Here is a 19,649-nt window from a genome sequence, read left to right as displayed (position 1 = left end):
TACTAGATACATTTCAAAAGTAGATCCATTAGCCAGTAGATTTGCCAATGGATCAGGCAGGAGATGTGAGAGAAAGTAAGGAGTCAGAAGTGAACTCAGAGTTTAGGGTCTGAGCAACTGGAAGGATGAAGATACCACAACTTGAGTTGAAGAGACATGGAAAGAACAGATTTGAGAGGCAAAGGATTTGAAGTCTGATTTTGGACATGTTAGGCTTGTGGTACCTGTGCCACTCAAGTAGAGATATTGAGTAACCAGTCAGGAACTCCAGGGAGTGGTATTGGCTTCTCTTTGCCTGAGACCCAGCTCCTGACCAGACCCTTGGTCCATTTGCCCTGGGAATCACCACGGGAACATCTAGCAGCAGCATCAGGTTGACTTGGACCAAGTTGAGCAGGCCTGACCTGACCTGACCCAGCTTTGCCTTTGGAGTTTACTGGGGTCCCAGCTCCAGGCAGGATGGCCTTGGCCAGCATCTGTGGAGGCTTTCCTGAGCCTGCCCTGGGAAAGCTGGCATTTCTGCTCTTCTGCCACCTGGGGAAGTAGTGTGGTCCAGGCTGGGTGTCCAGCTCAGAAAGCTATTTCCATAGTGAGGTCTTGCTTGACCTTCAGTCTGCTAAGGCTTCCCTAGAGAGCTGTGGTCAGCCCGCCACTGGTTTCTCTCCCTTTTCCTAAAGCGCCTTTCTGTTGTCTTCATCATGACTTCAGCTGGTTGTTTGTGGATTTTCTAGGAGGCTGAAGTGAACCCTCCCCATCTGTGTTGGCCAGCATACACAAGGACGATGATGGCCGCTTTCAGTGTTGCTGGGCCAGGCTTGGGAGGGAGGCCAGTGGCCCTTTGAAAACATTCAACAGTCCATGGCTCAGAGTCCAGCTTGGCTTAGTACTGAGTGTTCCTCACATTCTCTAACATGCGTAACAAAAACTGCACCAGAGGAGCTTGATGAACAAACAGTGAGTTTTGCTTTATGTGATCTGGGGACAGTGCAACATGATGAATTGTTTCACTCAGTGAGTTTACCTTGGAAGTCGCTGCTGGACTCGTTCCTAGTGAGGAATAATATGGTGCAGACATAGCTTGTGTTTCCTCCTCTACTGCAGGAGCAGTTTATATACTGTCTGAAGTTCTTTTCATCAGTGGTTGAGACATCAGGAAGATAGCCAACTTCCTTCATTTCATGACTCTCTAAATCCCATGAGGAGAGAAGTTAAAAAGAAGATACCCTGGTATATTTTTTCCAACTTTTTAATAGCTGTAAAATATATATACCTAACATAAAATGTATCATCTGAGCCATTTTTAAGTGTACAGTTCAGTAATACTGGGGGCTTCCCTGGTGGCTCAGAGGGTAAAGCATCTGCCTGCAATGCAGGAGATTGGGGTTTGATCCCTGGGTTGGGAAGATCCCCTGGAGGAGGAAATGGCTACCCCTCCAGTATTCTTGCCTGGAGAATCCCAAAGATGGAAAAGCCTGGTAGGCTACAGTCCATGGGGTCGCAAAGAGTCGGACACGACTGAGTGACTTCACTTTTCACTTTCTTTCAGTAGTATTTAGTACATTTATATGGCATAGTCATTGTCACCATCTATCTCCAGAACTCTTTTCACCTTGCAAAACTAAACCCATTAAACAACTCTCCTGTCTCCCTCTTACCAGCCCCTGGCAACCACCATTCTACTTTCTGTCTCTATGATTCTGACTACTTTTAAGTACCTCATACAAGTAGAATCATACAATATTTGTCTTCTTGTGGCTGGTTTATTTCACTTAGCATAATGTCCTCAAAGTTCATCCATGTCGTAGCATACATCAAAGTTTCTCTCCTCTTTAAGGCTGAATAATGTTCTTTTCTGTGGATATGCCATATTATGCTTATCATTTCACAGTCAGTGGACACTTGGATTTCTTCCACATTTTAGCTACCACGAATAATGCTGCTATGAACCATGGTGTACAGATATCTCTTTGAGGTCTTTTTACAATCAGTCGCTTTTTCTGTTTGTTTGTATATTTATTTGGGGCTGCAGTGCATGTCTGTGCAGCCTTTCTCTAGTGGTGGTCTGTGGGCTTCTCCTGGTGGTGGCTTCTGTGTCACAGAGCGCGGGATTAGGGCTCATGGGCTTAGTTGCCCCATGGCATGCGGGATCTTCCCAACCCAGGGATCAAACCCATGTCCCCTGCATTGGCAGGCAGATTCTTAACTAGTGGACCACCAGCGGAGTCCCTCTCTTTGAGATCTTGCTTTCAGTTATTTGGGGTATATATCCAGAAGCAGAATTGCTGGATCATATGGTAATTCTGTGTTTAATTTTTTAAGAAATTGCTGTAATGTTTTCCGCAGTAGCTGTACCATTTTGCATTCCCGTCAACAGTCTACAAGGGTTCTGGATTCTCTACATCCTCATCAGCACTTATTATTTTCTGGGTTTTGTTTGGATGGTAACCATTCTAATGAGTGTGAGGTGATACCTCATAGTTTTGCTTTGCTTTTCCTAAGGATCAGTGAAGTTGAGCATCTTGTCATGTGCTTATTGGCTAGTCATGTATCTTTTTTGAATATGGAGACTTTTGTTGTTGAATTTCAGGAGTTCTTAATATATGCTGAATATTAATTTATAGTCCTATATATGATTTGCAAATATTTTCTCTCAACCTGTGTGTTGCTCTGTCCCTGGTATCTTTTTCTTTCTTTCTTTTTTTTAATTTAAATTTTATTTTTTTACTTTACAATACTGTATTGGTTTTGCCATACATTGACATGAATCCACCACAGGTGTACATGAGTTCCCAACCCTGAACCCCCCTCCCACCACCCTCCCCATATCATCTCTCTGGGTCATCCCAGTGCACCAGCCCCAAGCATCCTGTATCCTGTATCGAACCTAGACTGGTGATTCGTTTCTTACATATTCATTTCTTAGTATACATGTTTCAATGCCATTCTCCCAATTCATCCCACCCTCTCCCTCTCCCACAGAGTCCAAAAGTCTGTCCTGGTATCTTCTGATATACACATTTTTAAAATTTTCATAAAATTCAGTTTGTCAATTTTTCTTTTGTGCTTGTACCTTTGGCATCATATCCAAGAAATCATTGCCAAATTCAAGGTTGTGACTTGGTATATTTTTGAATCTCTTTAAAGCCTCACCCCCCCCCATATTTATTTGTTTATTTCTTTCTCTCTTTCAATCAAGTTATTAGACCAGTAGATCAGTAACACATTTTATAATTCATAAATCTTTATTAATTCATTCTGCAAGCAGGGAGAGCATTCCAACTCGAGGCAGAAGCCAGAGCAAATTAGAAATGGCAGCATGTAAGCATAGCTGGCTGGAGCAGAATGCACAAACGGGCTGGTGGGTGAAAAGACTGGAATTTAGACGAGGCCACACCATGTTGAATCTTACCTGCTGTGGTGAGTAGATAAATTGAAAGTAGTTACATAGCCATAGGACCAACTTGGAGAGCTGTTATCAAATATTCTCTTGAAGTGGGCACTTAACCTTTCTGAGCCTCAATTTCCCCACTGTATTCATTTAACAAACACTTATGTGGTACCAAATTCTATTTTAAGCACTCTGCAAATACTAACTCATTGATTTTTGTCCATCAACCATATGAGGTACTTACCCCAAAGCAAGGAGTATTATCTCCATTTGACAGAGTGGGGAATTGATGCCCAGAGAGGTCAGATAACATGTCAAGATCATAGAGCCATTAGGCAGTGGAGCTGGGATGTGAGCCCAGGCTCTCTAGTTTAGCTCATGCTCTTAACCATATGTCGTGGTGCTTCTCTGAAACAGGGAGAAGGACAGTTCTACCTCTGAAAGTTATTCCAGAGGTGAAATGATGTATGTAAAATTACATTGTCTGTTGCGCATTGTTTTGCCAATACTGATTGTTATTAGTTAATAATAACTAAGGAACACTTTTGAAATGGGTAAGATTCTCAGGGGCATAGAGAGAAAGGAATGGATCAAGTACTGAGCCTTGGGAAATGTTTTTGCTGAGAAACAAGAGCTTAGTTTTGGAAAGACATCAGACAGAGTTATGGCTGACACCTTTGTGGAGAGGGTCATGGTCAGTGAAGAGCCCTAGACTCAGGACTTTCAATCCCTACAAAGGAAATTGTTGGAGTTGGTGATGTTGTTTGATGTATATACAGAGGAGACCAAAGCCAGGTCTTTCCCACTGGCAAACCAAGAATTCAGCCAAGGACCACAGGGTCACTGGGGTTCGGACTCTAGCTGCTTTTCCATCTTCTGGTACATGCTCCCAAACAGCCCAGGGTTCAGACCTGCTTTACAGGTGAAGTGGGATGTTTTGGAAGAGGAAATTACTAGGTTTATGGTGCCCTTGTGGGGACAATAACAAAGCACTGTGCATTGTAACAGACCCTGGGCTAGCTGGGTGGACACATTCCTCTGGGGCTGCAGAGGTCAAGTCATCAACCCACCCTCTTTGGAACAACTTTCATGTGCCAGGGAAGGACAAAAGAATGCAGGGAAGGAGACCCAGGGATCCTGGGATCTCTTTCTGGCTATCAACGAGTTGTGTGGTCTGGTTTGTGGGTGGGATGGGGGTGGGGGTTCACTGTCTATCTCAGTTGTCTCAGTGGAAGACAGGGTTGTTAATTTGAATATTTTCCCCACCTCCACCCCCTCAACTGCTCCAGTTGGTGATTGATGTGTAAAACGCTTTGAGATGCTGAGTTGAAGATCTGAAAACATAGCCAAAATAACATCACAGTGATTTCACTTGAGTTTATTTGAAGTGGTGTTTGGAAACATTTCCTTCCCTGGAGGGTTGTTTATTTGAACCTATCATACACCTACCTACTGGCATTTTATTTCTTTAGATGAGGGCATCTGGCAGTCCCATAGGCTGCTGCTCACCTCTTCATAAAAATGGGAAGCTGCAGAATGAGCCACTGCCCCAGTTGTGTTTGTTTAAGCATATCAGAAGAGATATCCTAAAATAAACTGTTTTCTCTGGAGAAGACTTTCAAAGAGGTCAGGTGTATCTTGTCGTGTCCATTACCCTTGTTAGAGCGGTGCCAGGAGTCTGCCTCCTACTGACCAGCATGATCTCACAATGCTCGCCTGAGCCTTGGCCTTGGCCTGTGGAATCTCAGGCTGTCGCTTAGATGGCCCCATTTATAATGGATATTTTAGAGGTGAATGAGGCCTCCTTTTCCTTGTAGTGGCTTGTGGACTGGATCACGGATCTCCTGGGAGGTGAAAAACTTACTTACGCTTCCATATGAAGAAACTCCATGATACTAGGGTCCATGGGTCTGTGGCATGGTCTGTGACAAGAAGAAAATTTCTCAAGAAAGAGACTGAGGTAGGCAGAGCTGTGCCTGAGGAGTCGGCCTAACCGTGAGAAAGGGAAGGTTCCTGGTATCAGTGTCCAGAGAGGTGGAGTCTTGATGGGCTGTATCAGATCATGGTGTATCAGAGTACCAGTCAGGATTCTTCAAGTTGCAAGTGACAGAAACCTAGTCAAATTGGCATAAGGGAAGGAGAAAATCACTGGCTCGTATAACTGAGAAGAACGAGAAGATTCAGAATCGCATGTTATTTCACCAGCATTTGTGAATGGACTGACTCAGTGTTCTCCCCATCTTCCTCTTTCTCTCTCCCTTTCGTTCTCATTCTCTTACCCTTTTTTGTCTGTGAGCTGTTTCCTTGTAGTGTCCAAGATGGCCAGCAATGCTAGGCCCGCAGGCTATGCCGTCCTCCAGCTGTTCCAGCCAGTGTCCCAGGTCCTGTGACCGTGGCCTCAAAGTATGGGAAGGTCCTTTCCCAAAGCAGAGTCAGGGCGACCTCTTTAAGTAGAGCCATAATATGAAGTGAAGGCTCACTGTGTGCCAGATCCTGTCCTAGGTACTTGATGTAAATGAGCTCACTTGGTCCTCACGACTATTTGGTGAGGAAGATAGTGTTCTTGTAAAACTCCTTCATGTTTATTTTTCTTCTTTTTGGCCGTGCTCGGTCTTCACTGTGGCGCGTGGGCTCTTCACTGTCGTGCACGGTCTCCTCTGGCTGTGGCGTGCAGACTCCTTGTGTTGTGGAGCACGGGCTGCAGACCTCGCAGGCCCCTCTGGTTGCAGTGCGTGGGCTTTATCGCCCTGCCGCAGATGGGCGCTTAGTTCCCCAACCAGGGAACCCACATCCCCTGCATTGGCAGATGGATTCTTAAGCCCCTCAGAAAGGTAACATTCTTTCTTACAGGGGCTGAGCTTCAATCCTAGGTAGTCTTTAGAGTCTGTACATTTAACCACCATGCCACACAACCTCTAACAAGTACAGGGCCACTATAGGTTGATGAAAATCAGAATTCTAGGTAAAAATATGACATGGAACCAGAACATATCTGAATTTATCCAGTTAAATAAGGGAAAGCAAGAGAATCCACCTTTATATTGTAGTAATTCTGTTTTTGCAATGCAAGACATTTCTAGAGTCATTTCGTGGGAATTAGCATGCAGGCTGGTCTATAAAACACAATAGATACCTGTCTCAATATCCTATAGTGTTGCCTTGTTTATTAACCCAAAAGGTTTTTGATCTCTCCCTCGGGTGACAAGATTTGGCTTTGAATGATTTGAGGTTGTTGTCAGTAATCTAACCCAGCAGACATGGGTTGTTGTCAGTAATCTAACCCATATGTCTCTGGGAATATTCAAGAAAACCAAAGGCAGTTCCCAAAGAGGACTGGCTGTGACGCTTGGAGCCATGACAGTAAAGACAAGGACATATCCAGCCTTTCTGGGTGACGTGGCTCAGTGAGGCAGCTCTCTTTCCCAGGGATGATTTTCGATACGTTTATTCAAGCCTCAGTTGTGTTCTAGTCATATTGTTTCTTGGAGTTGCAGCCCAAAGTGATTTATTTGCTCAGGGCAGGACGTAGGAAGAGTGGAGAGTCAGAAACACCTTTGCATCTGGCAACATCACTGGCCAGGAGAGTGGTGATGTGAGTCACTCTTGAGTTTGCTTCCATTCAATATGCCCTGGCTTGTTGAGCCCTGAGTAGGCTGGTCGCCTGCCAGGAAGCCTTCCCTGGCTGGGATATTCCCAATCCTCTGTCTTATTAAAGTACACTCCTGGGGGATTTGCTGGGGCTTGTGCCAGAGGCTAGGGTTTTGGATTTTCCTGGGCAGCTCTTTGACCACATTCCCCTTCTGCCTTCTAGGGTGAACTGGACCAGATGATCTCAAGGACGGCCGCCAACCCTGGGTTCTCTGATTCTGAGTTCGCTAGTGTCCCTGCTAATAGGGCCACTGGGGAGGAACCATGTCAAACAGTACTTTCTCCTTTTTTCCACCTATCTTTTGGATTGGAAGCTTTAACAATCTTTTGGATTGTATTTATTATGCTAACACTCATATTTAACAATGACAAACTTTTGAAGGTTAGTCATTTATCAACAAATGATGTACCTACTATGTGCCAGGCACTTGTCCAGGTGTTGGGGAACAGCCATAACTAAGTCTCTGGCCTGAGTATAAACTAACTTGTTAGGAATATTTTTAGTACAATCATACCTTTAAGAGCTTCCATTTTGTTTAGAGTTTTAATTTCATCTTGGTTTTAAAGCTCCCAAGTTAGCTATTTTTATAAAGCTTGGTGTTGATGTTTAACTTTTTAAATTTCACTTTTTTGCTGTTCTTATTTTAGATTCATCCATGTATTTACCATTCTCCATTCTAACAGTTGATTCTTATACCCTACTTCTTATTTCTGGATTCAGTTTCCTTCATGAAATGTATTTTTAAAGGGATTACAAGGCATAATCAGTAAACATTCAGTCTCTGTTTGCCTGAAAAGAATATTATGCCCCCTTTTGAATGGTATTATAGAACCATAAGGCAAAAGTTCTTTTCTTTAGCACTTCTGTGATTATTCCACTGATTTCTGGCCTCTATTTTCTGTTTTCTTCAAAAGAAGAGTCTGCTGTTTATCTAATTATTACTTCTTTATAGGGAAATTTGCTTTTACCATTTTCTCTGTACCTTGGTGTCATTTTTCACTGTGATGTTCCTTGATGTAAACTTTTTCTAGTTTATCCTTAGAACTTGATATGCTCTTTTGTGCTGACTCATGTGTTTCTTTAATTCTAGAAAATGTTCAATTAAACCTCTAAATAATACATCAACCTTGAGGTAGACAGTGTCTGTCTACCCTAATGTTAGTTGGATGCTTTTGAATCAATTAACAGAAACCTAACTGAAAATAGCTTTAAATATAATTTTATAATTGTATTACTTTGCATAATTAGAAGCCAAGGTGAAGGTGACTTCAGGATTTGATTAAACAATTCCGGATCAAGCCTTTCTTACTTGCCATGCTCAGCATTTTGGCCCAGTGCCTGTAATAATCCCACGGTGGCTGTCACAGCTCTGCTCTCCTGGCCATTAAGAAAAGACTTCTCTTCTAGGGTCTTTGTGAGATCAAAGCAGCTTTTCCCAGATATCCACTGACTTTCAAGAAGAAAGGGAGAACAATGAGAGTTTAGACCACTCAAGATCTGACTTTCAGAACCAGGGATCCGGTCCACCTTCTCTGAGTCACTGGGGGGAGGACTGGACACTGAAACAAAGACAGAGGTCTGCTAGTAAGGGTAAAAAACCTGCAGCTGGTTTCTGGGTAGACACCCAAGAGTATCTGCTCCCTTTCTCTCTAATCTCTCCAGATCCTGCTTCTTTTGAATATATGTTGAATCTGCTTATCCTGTTCTTCGTGTGTGTTGACTTTTGTTGGATATCTTTGTTTTTTAAGCTTTTTTTGTTGCCTTCTGGGTAGTTCCCTCAGAGCTGTCTTCCTGGTCACCATCTTTCTCTTTAGCTGAATCTGTTGTTCAGCATACTCCGAGTATTTAATTTTGTTAGCTAAAATTCTGATTTCTAGAATTTCTATTTGGTTCTTTTTCACAATTATTATTAGTTTTTCATGATGTTGTATTTTTTCACTATGGTTTCTACCTCTTTTTCTTTTAAAGATTTTAATTGTGTTTATTTTATGGTCTCCTTTATATTTTTCTATTAATTCAAGTTCATGGAATATCAGTTCCCCTGGTTTTTGTTTTGTGGATTCTCCTTAAAGGCGAATGCTATGCATTCACTTTCATTAAATGTTTATTTTGTGAGTGTGGAAATTCACTACAGTGGCATTTTGTGTCCATTTCTGCTAGCATTAATTTTTATAAGAATTTGTTAGCTTGCATAGTACATACATGGAACAACAGACTGGTTCCAAATAGGAAAAGGAGTACATCAAGGCTGTATATTGTCACCCTGCTTATTTAACTTATATGCAGAGTACATCATGAGAAACGCTGGGCTGGAAGAAGCACAAGCTAGAATCAACATTGCCAGGAGAAATACCAATAACCTCAGATATGCAGATGACACCACACTTATGGCAGAAAGTGAAGAGGAACTAAAAAGCCTCTTGATGAAAGTGAAAGAGGAGAGTGAAAAAGTTGGCTTAAAGCTCAACATTCAGAAAATTAAGATCATGGCATCTGGTCCCATCACTTCATGGCAAATAGATGAGGAAACAGTGGAAAGTGTCAGACTTTATTTTGGGGGGCTCCAAAATCACTGCAGATGGTGATTGTAGCCATGAAATTAAAAGACGCTTACTCCTTGGAAGGAAAGTTATGACCTACCTAGATAGCATATTCAAAAGCAGAGACATTACTTTTGCCAACAAAGGTCCGTCTAGTCAAGGCTATGGTTTTTCCATTGGTCATGTATGGATATGAGAGTTGGACTGTGAAGAAAGCTGAGCACCGAAGAATTGATGCTTTTGAATTGTTCCGTTGGAGAAGACTCTTAAGAGTCCCTTGGACTGCAAGGAGATCCAACCAGTCCATTCTAAAGGAGATCAGTCCTGGGTGTTCTTTGGAAGGACTGATGCTAAAGCTGAAACTCCAGTACTTTGGCCACCTCATGCGAAGCGTTGACTCATTGGAAAAGACCCTGATGCTGGGAGGGATTGGGGGCAGGAGGAAAAGGGGATAACAGAGGATGAGATGGCTGGGTGGCATCACCGACTTGATGGACTTGAGTTTGGGTGAACTCCGGGAGATGGTGATGGACAGGGAGGCCTGGCATGCTGCGATTCATGGGGTTGCAAAGAGTCGGACACGACTGAGTGACTGAACTGAATTGATAGTACATAATTTATAAATTTGGTACCCTCATCAGCATGGCACATGACTCGGTGTATGATTTCTCATGGAAAAAGCTTCAGTCTCCACCCAGAGCTTCAGATAAATGACAATTTTTGCCACTTTCCTTTGCTAACAAGAGGATTTTTTCTAATCCCTTTTTCATGGAGGAGGCAGCCCTTCTAGAACCCACTCTTTATGCAGGGTACTGGTTTCAGTTCTCTGCCTTGTGACCCACAGTCATCCTCTGACATAAAAAAACCTCAGCCGTAGGGGTTTTGAACTAGGTCTAATAGGCTTTTGGCTACAGTTGTGAGATTACAACACTGACTTCGAGTTTTCTCTCTGTTTTCTGTTACCTATGGATTTCCCTTTCTTTTGTCAAATTTGGCTTTTTAAAAACTTTTGGATCATATTTAACCCAACATTTCCATGGATTTGGAGCAGGAAAGATGTTCACATCAGCTGAGTTCATCATGTTTCCAGAAATGATTTCCATAATGAGTGAAAAACACTACGCTTTGCTCAAGTAAAGTAATTATACTTATCAAGTACTTATGCTTCCTGTTCATTCCCTCATTTGCCCTTTTCATTTAAAACATTTGTGTTTTATTCATGTTTATTCTATTTTACTGGAGGATAATTGCTGTACAGTATTATGTGTTATAGGTGTACAAAATAGTGATTCATGATTTTTAAAGGTTATACTCCATTCATAGTTATTTTAAAATACTGGCCATTTTCCCCATATTGTACAGTATATCCTTGTATATACCTTTGTTTTATACCAAATAGTTTGTACCTCTTAATTCCCTACCCCTTTGTACTCCTCCCCTCATTGTGTGTGTTAATCTCTCAGTCGTGTCCAGCTCTTTGTGATCCCATGGACTATATCCCACCAGGCTCCCCTGTCCTGGAATTTTCCGGGCAAGAATACTGGAATGGGTTGCCATGCCCTCCTTCAGGGAATCTTACTGACCTAGGGATCAAACCTGGGTCTCCCACATTGCAGGTAGATTGTTTACCATTTGAGCCACAATTTATGCTTTATTGAAGAGCTTAAAAAATAGTGACGGAATCCAGGTGGGTGAACCTGTGATGATGGAAAGACAAGAGTGGAACATACCTGAAAAAGGGCACTTGTGCTGCGACCTGAGCCGTCTCCACTCTCATCACCCCATTCTGCACGGTCAGGAGATAAACACAGGCATTGCTTGTATTTGCACCCCTCATTGTAGCTTATTTTATACCTAATAGTTTGTACCTCTTAATTAATTCCCTCTCATATGTCTTTGGTAGCTACTAGTTCTCTATATCTGTCAGCTGCTTTTTTATTATATTCATTAGTTTCATGTTTTAGATTGCACATATAAGTGATAACACACAGTAATTGTCTGGTTTATTTCACTTAGCATAATACTCTCCATGTCCATTCATGTTGTTGCCAAGGAAAAAAAGTACTGTGTTTTTATGAAAAGTGTGGTTTATCCTCACTCCCAGGGAGCAAACAGTTTAGTGGGAATTGAACTGATACATTTACTTTTTATATACATTTTTATTTAACTTAGTATGTAAAATATTTACATGGTTCAAAAATCAAAACTGTGGGACTTCACTGGTGGCTCAGTGGTAAAGAATGCAGGAGACAATAGTTTGATCTCTGATATGGAAAGATCCCGCACGCTGCACACAACTATGGAGCCTGTGCTCTAGCGCCCAGGAGCCCACGTGACCCAGCTGCTGAAGTCCGAGCACCCTAGAGTCTGTGCTCCGCAACAAGAGAAGCCACCTCAATGAGAAGCCCACACCCTGCAACGAAAAGTAGCCCCTGGTTTCTGCAGCTAGAGAAAGACACACACAACAAGGACCCAATATAGCCAACAATAAGTAGATAGAATTTAAAAATTTTTTACATAATCTACCTTTCAAGAGAAAAATCAAAAGTGTAAAAGCATACTTAGAGAAGTCTACTTCCATGTGTATCTTCGTTTCTGGTTATCTTTCCTACTTTTCTTTTTGCATAATTAAATATGAAGAGTGAAAATGTGTTAAGTTGCTCAGTCGTGTCCAACTCTTTGCAGCCCCATGGCTCCTCTGTCCATGGAATTCTCCAGGCGAGAATACTGGAGTGGGTTGCCATTTCCTTCTCCACGGATCTTCCCGACCCAGGGATCGAACCCAGGTCTCCTGCATTACAGGCAGATTCGTTACTGTCTGAGTCACATGTATTTATGTATATTTAATGTGCAAATCTGTTACTTCTCCCCTTTTCTCAAACATTTTCTTTTTTTAATAACTGCCTTAATGAATAAAATAACCCTGTGTTTCTATTATTTTATATTATGAACCTATATCTTCAGAATAAATATCTAGAAATGGAATTGCTAGATCAAAGTTCAGGGGCCTGTGTAGCTTTGTTAGGTATTGCCAGATCCTCCTCCCTTCAGTTCTTATACTTGCATTCCCACGTGGAGGGTAGGAGAATGCCTGCTTCCCCGTAGCCTCCCCAGCAGAGAGTGCTGCCAAACTTTTGCATTTTTACTGGCCTGAAAGGAAAGTAGTAGTGCTTCAGTGTAATTTTAGTGTCCATTCCTGTTATTTTGAATGAAACGGAACATCTTTTCATGCATTTAAGTACAATTAGTGTACCTTTCTCTGTGAACTCTCTGTGTATGTCTTTTTTCAAGTTTTATTGAGATATATTTGACACATGATACTGATACGTTTCAGATGTACATGATGATTTGACGTATGTGCACATTGCAAAACGATTGCCACCGTAAAGTTAGTTAACATCCATTATCTCATGTAGTTGCCATTTAAAAAAAATGTCTTTTACCCACTTTTCTACCTTTTTGTTTTTAGGAATTCCTTATAAATTAGAACGATTAGTCCTCTGTGATATACGTTTTAAGTATTTTCTCCCATTTTGTCATTTGTCTAATGACTCAGAATTTGTTTTCTTTACCGCAGTGTTATCACTTATACAGTTAAGTATGACATGCTTATAGGACCTTTATTTGAGATGTGCTTAGTTGCTCAGTCGTGTCTGACTCTTTGCAACACTATGGACTGCAGCCTACACTGTCCATGGGATTTTCCAGGCGAGAATATTGGAATGGGTTGCATTTCCTTCTCCGGGGGATCTTCTCAACCCAGGGATTGAACCAGTTAATAATTTACTTGTAAGAATGAACAAAATTTAGAACTCAAGGAATAAAATCCAAAAATAAGCTAACAAAGAAACAGAAGGTGTAATTATAAAGTATATTCATCACACAAAACTGGAGTACCTAACATATTGCATAGCTGAATCAAAATTCAGAATATTTTAGCAGCCTGGAAATATGAACCAAAATGCATAAAATGATGTTTTGTACTTAGGCTTAAAAACACTAATTCCATAAGTTCAAGCCTGGGGACACCTGCCTTTACATAAACTCATATGTGTATAAGCAAACCTTGGGTTTTAATTGACCACACATTTGTATAAGTCCAACAGGGTGAGAACAGTTGCTAAAAGAAAATGCACTCTTAGAATGAACAATAGTAGAAGATTATCCTGATGATGGAGAAAATTTTCCCTTTATACTCACCATTTACCAGATATCCAGAATGGTATGTTCAATTCAGAGGACCACAAATCAATAGGGTCATTGAAATTGGTGAGACACTGAGGAAGTCTGGCTTAGTAGAGTCCAGAAGTCACATCAGGAACCTAGAGATTTAATCTGGAGAAAAGAAAGCAAGTCGTGTGTGAAGTATCTGAAGGCCGTCAAGGGTAGGTGGGATGAGAACTACTTGATGCTATTCAGGCTGGCAGGACCTGTGGTTGTGACCTATGAATGAGGCTTGCTGTGAAGGGAGACTTTTTAAACTGACCTTTCGGGCTGCTGGGAAGGGGGAGCACTGCCTTCCTTACCTGCCAGCTCCCTATGGCCAAAGGTGTCTGGACAGAGGGTTCTGGTCAAGCAGAGACCGTGGGCCGCTGCTGTGTAGGCAGTCTAGACACCAGGGTTCTTGCTGTCTGGCTCGTGGAAAGTGATCTTTCCTTCCCTTCTGGTGTCTTCTCTTTGTCAGGAATAAAAGCAGGTGGGGAAAATGATCTGTGGGATTTTTTGGCTGATTAAAGTAGATGAAAATTTTAGAGAAACATTTGTCTGTAGGATTTGATGTTAAAATATGTCAACCTTGAGTTTCTACCGAAATCTGAGCCAGCATCCTGAGAGCAGGGACTGCCCCTTGTCGAGAATGGTATTTGTGGACAAAGACCTCAAACTCTTATCCTCTTATCCATGTATCTTTATTGTTGGCTCCTTGCCCTTTATCCCCACGACTGATGAGAATAGCAGCAATGTCTCAGTATGAACTGTGCTTGTTAAATCCCTGCTTAAAGACCGCAGACTAATCCCTATGATAATTTTATTGTCCAACTTTAATGGGCACAGGAATCAAACCAGGAGTGGGATTAACACACAGGTTCTGATTTGGTAATTCAGAGGTGGGCCTGAGATTCTGCATCTCTAGTAAGCACCAGATAATGTTGATGCTGCTGGTTCAGGGTCCACACTGCATTGCACGGGTCCAGAAGCAATAGTCTACATAAACCACGTGGACTGAGTCAGGATCACCTGTCCCGTGCTTGTCTAAAATGCAGGCTCCTAGGCTGTACCTCTTTCTCTGGGGCTAGAATCTTTAGTGGGGGAGCCCAAGAATCAGCTCTTTGAGCTGGTACTGCAGGAGATTCTTGAGTACACTAAACGTTTTTAACCGCTGGTCCTGGGGAGAATGGATAGGAGGTTTTAGACTGGGGGAATGCATTGTTCCAGGGGATACAGTGAGTCACATGAAGAGCTGGTTGTAGGAAACTGGCTGCCTCTGTAGAGCTTGCATGAGGACAACTGACGAGGATCCGGGGGGCCTTGGCTTCCCTCTGTAAAGTGCACATGCTGTGGTTTGATGACTCCTCTTCTGCCCCTGGGGCTTGTCTTTCCAGTCGTCCAGCATGCTCTGCCCACCCCCTGCTGAGGTACACTGACCATGAGCCTCAACTCCTCCCTCGGCCACAGGAAGGAGCTGAGTAACCTCACCGAGGAGGCCAGTGACCAAGGGGGCGGCGGCGTCACAGAGTTCATCGCCATCGTCATCATCACCGTTTTTGTCTGCCTGGGCAACCTGGTCATCGTGATCACCTTGTACAGGAAGTCCTATCTCCTTACCCTCAGCAACAAGTTTGTCTTCAGCCTGACCCTATCCAACTTCCTGCTGTCTGTACTGGTGCTGCCTTTCGTGGTGACCAGCTCCGTTCGGAAGGAATGGATCTTCGGTGTGGTCTGGTGCAATTTCTCAGCCCTCCTCTACCTGCTCATCAGCTCAGCCAGCATGCTCACCCTTGGGATCATCGCTGTTGACCGGTAAGCTTGCCTCACAGAGAACTGAAGGATTTAGGAGTATGGGCCAAGGGGGATCCTCAGAGATCATGCCTTCCAAGCTGCTTCAGTTCTTCTGGAGGGTGCCAGGGGCTGTGCTGGAGAGGGTAAGAAAGCAGAGTTTTTCCTCTTCTTTCATCCCCTCAACCAAAGCACCTCTGATTTTATCTAATCTAGCTTGCATATTGCAAGCTAGTTTTATTTTTTAAAAGAAGTTCCAATACTTAAAAAAGTTCTAGAAACCTCTGCTTTTCAGCTGATAGATGAGACAGAAACTGAGGAAGGTGGTGTGGCAAAGGAAGCCCCAAATCAGTTCTTCCCCAAAGTGCTGCCTGCTTTCTTTAGCTCAGGTTGGGCCAGAGCTGCACCAGGGCAGCCTCAAGAGGAAATATCCTCCATCCTCTGCAGTGCTGGGGCCTGTCCTAGATGGAAATGAGAGCAGGGGAGGGAAGACAACTGAGGGAATAAAGACAGTGCTACCCAGGAGAAACAGTGAAAATCTGAGCTTTCTCTTCCTGTGGCATGGATGGCTCTAAAAGCAAGAAACAGCCCTCAGCTCTACCTAGAAGGTTCTTCCCGATAGTAAGTTGGGCTGTCAGATTTGGTTGTGCAAGTCCTACAGGGTTTGACAACAAGTTTCCAACCCATAGAGTCATCATCTTTCTTAGGATTTTGCCACTGGGCACTTTGTTCATCCCAGGCAAGGGTTCAACTGCACAGAAACAAAGAGGGGAGATTCAGATTCTGTTTGATTTACAGAATTGGGGCTAGAGCTAGCAGTGGAGTCAGGGGAAACACAGAGGTTGCTCACCAGGGCTGTCATCACTGGGTAACCCAAGTCCCCTGGCTCCCTTAGAATCATCAGGTTTTGAACCAATAAGTGGTGCCTGGATGGTCCACCCAAGGTGCAGGCCTCCACTAGGCCCAAGGCCAGACTCCTGCTGGTTCTCTGTAACTGCAGGGGTTAGAATGAAGGAAGCCATCAGGTGCCTTCTCCAAGTATGTTCTTTCCCCACCAACAATAAAAATAATACTGAAAATATAAAGAGCAAAATAAGACATACCATGCAGAGTTGTATATACATTCTATGCAGAGTACCAAAGAATAGCAAGGAGAGATAAGAAAGCCTTCTTAAGTGAACAGTGCAAAAAGTAGAGGAAAACAATAGAATGGGAAAGACTAGAGATCTCTTCAAGAAAATCAGAGATACCAAGAGAACATTTCCTACAAAGATGGGCACAATAAAGGATAGAAATAGTATGGACCTAACAGAAGCAGAAGATAAGAAAAGGTGGCAGGAATACATAGAAGAACTATACAAAAAAGTCTTAATGACCTAGATAACCACGATGGTGTAATCACTTTCCTAGAGCCAGGCATCCTGGAGTTTGAAGTCAAAAGGGCCTTAGGAAGCACTACAAACAAAGCTAGTGGAGGTGATGGAATTCCAGCTGACCAATTTTAAAACCTAAAAGATGATGCTGTGAAAGTGCTGCACTCAATATGCCAGCAAATTTGGAAAATTCAGCAGTGGCCACAGGACTGGAAAAGGTCAGTTTTCATTCCAATCCCAAAGAAGGGCAATACCAAAGAATGTTCAAACTACCACACAGTTGTACTCATTTCACATGCTAGCAAGGTAATACTCAAAATCCTTCAAGCTAGGCTTTAACAGTATGTGAACTGACAGTTTCCATATGTACAAGCTGGATTTAGAAAAAGTAGAGGAACCAGAGATTAAATTACCAACATGTGTTGGATCATAGAAAAAGCAAGAGAATTCCAGAAAAACATCTACTTCTGCTTCATTAACTATGCTAAAGCCTTTCACTGGGTGGATCACAACAAACTGAGGAAAATTCTTAAGGAGATGGGAATACCAGACTACCTTACTACCTGCCTCCTGAGAAACCTGTATGCAGGTCAGGAAGCAACAGTTAGAACTGGACATGGAATGATGGACCGGTTCAAAACTGGAAAAGGAATATGTCAAGGCTGTATATTGCACTCTGCTTATTTAACTTTTATGCAGAGTACATCATGCGAAATTCCAGGCTGGATGAAGCTTGAGCTGGAATCAGTATTGCCAGAAGAAATATCAATAACCTCAGATATGCAGATGACACCATCCTAATGACAGAAAGTGAAGAGGAACTAAAGAACCTCTTGATGAAAGTGAAAGAGGATGAATCGCCAGTCTATGTCTGACGCAGGGTGCAGCATGCTTGGGGCTGGTGCATGGGGATGACCCAGAGAGATGTTGTGGGGAGGGAGGTGGGAGGGGGGTTCATGTTTGGGAACGCATGTAAGAATTAAAGATTTTAAAATTTAAAAAATTTAAAAAAAATTATAGAAAGTGAAAGAGGAGAGTGAAAAAGCTGGCTTAAAACTCACCCTTCAAAAAACTAAGGTCATGGCATCTAGTCCCGTCACTACATGGCAAATAGATGGGTAAAAAGTCGAAACCGTGACAGACTTTATTTTCTTGGACTCCAAAATCACTGTGGGTTGGGTCTCCAGCCATGAAATTAAAAGATGCTTGCTCCTTGGAAGAAAAGCTATGACAAACCTAGACAGCATATTAAAAAGCAGAGACATGACCTTGCTGACAAAGGTCTGTATAGTCAGAGCTATGGTTTTTGTAGTAGTCATGTATGGCTGTGACAGTAAAGAAAGCTGAGTGCTGAAGAATTGATACTTTTGAACTGTGGTGCTGGAGAAGACTCGAGGATCCCTTGGACTGCAAGGAGACCCAACCAGTCAATCCTAAAGGAAGTCAGTCCTGAATGTTCATTGGAAGGACTGATTCTGAAGCTGAAACTCCAATACTTTGGCCACCTGAAGCCTCATCGGAAGAGCTACCTCTTTGGAAAAGACCCTGATGCTCAGAAAGATTGAAGGCAGGAGGAGAAGGGGATAACAGAGGACGCGATGGTTGGATGGCATCACCGATTCAATGGACATGAGTTTGAGCAAACTCTAGGAGATTGTGCAGGACAGGGAAGCCTGGCATGCTGCAGTTTATGGGATCGCAAAGAGTCAGACACAACTGAGTGACTGAATAGCAACAAGACATATCCATAGACATAGACATATCCATAATCCTACTAATAAGCGATCAATCAATCACTGTTTACATTTTTAGCATATTTGCCTCCAGGGATTTTTGGCTGTATGCTATAAATTTAGAAAATAGGCTCAAGGCACTGTGGTTTTATGACCTGCTTTTTCACTTAACGTGATTGTGAGCATTTTTCCCATGTGCAAATGTCCTTTGAGAACATGGCTACATGGTATTCCATCCTCTGGATGGACTATAGTTTATTTTTACAGTTCCCTGTTAGCTTTCTATTTTATATAATAGCACTTTTGAAGAAGACGTATGTTTGTGAAATTGTGTTTTCAAAGGAAACACACTTTCAAGATTCTTGATGTGTGAAAGGCACGCTCCCCTTCAGAAGGCTGTATGGATCTTCACTCCAGTAGCCACTTGTCAGCATCCTAATCAAGACTGATGATCAGCATTACAGACATAAGTGAGATTTTGTTGGCAGTGGGATGGAATGGGATCTCACTATGGTTTGAATTTCTATTTTTTTTTAAATCATTACTTTTGGAATATCCATTTCTGGGTCCTGGGCCCTGTGGAAGGTGGAGTGGGGGCCAACAGCTCAAGAGCAAAGTAGGGGAATTAGTTTTCAGTGCCTCTCACAGAACTCTGTGTACATAGATGTTCAGTAAATAGTGACAGCTCTTCAAGGCTGTAAGCTGCTTACTTGGATCTGAGACCTAAATAAGCTAAGAATGAAATGTTTTTTCACCAGCAAGCATGACAGATTATCAAATCATGTCATCCAAATGCATCAAATGAGAGAGAATTTGCCTCTTTCAATGCTTTATTCTTTGATGCTGGGAATATTTGCTGGATATCTACTTTGTGAAAGGGTCTGTACTAAATCTCCAGGTAGTAGGATACAGCATGACTAGGATGTAGCCTCTGCCGACCAGGAGTCCCTGGGTTTTTGGCAGAGGCTGACC

At 42.6% G+C, this 19,649-nt stretch overlaps 1 protein-coding gene across 10 annotated transcripts in view; it reads left to right on the top strand.

Moving 5' to 3' along the window:
- GPR161 (G protein-coupled receptor 161) overlaps positions 1-19,649 on the top strand; it is an 85,241-nt gene that overhangs the window by 19,401 nt on the left and 46,191 nt on the right. For 5 of the 10 annotated variants that reach the window (XM_060415896.1, XM_060415892.1, XM_042229183.2 and 2 more), the window contains exon 2: positions 15,178-15,595. The exons of 2 other annotated variants lie outside the window; for them this stretch is intronic. In XM_060415896.1, coding sequence (XP_060271879.1) covers positions 15,222-15,595 — 374 coding nt within the window. In that variant the 5' untranslated portion in view covers positions 15,178-15,221. The remainder of the gene's footprint in view (positions 1-15,177; positions 15,596-19,649) is intronic. 3 more of the 10 variants (XM_060415898.1, XM_060415904.1, XM_060415897.1) reach the window with 1 other exon arrangement.

This window comes from Ovis aries, chromosome 1 (assembly GCF_016772045.2).
Source record: "Ovis aries strain OAR_USU_Benz2616 breed Rambouillet chromosome 1, ARS-UI_Ramb_v3.0, whole genome shotgun sequence".
NCBI lineage: Eukaryota > Metazoa > Chordata > Mammalia > Artiodactyla > Bovidae > Ovis > Ovis aries.
This window is presented reverse-complemented; position numbering and strand designations above follow the sequence as displayed.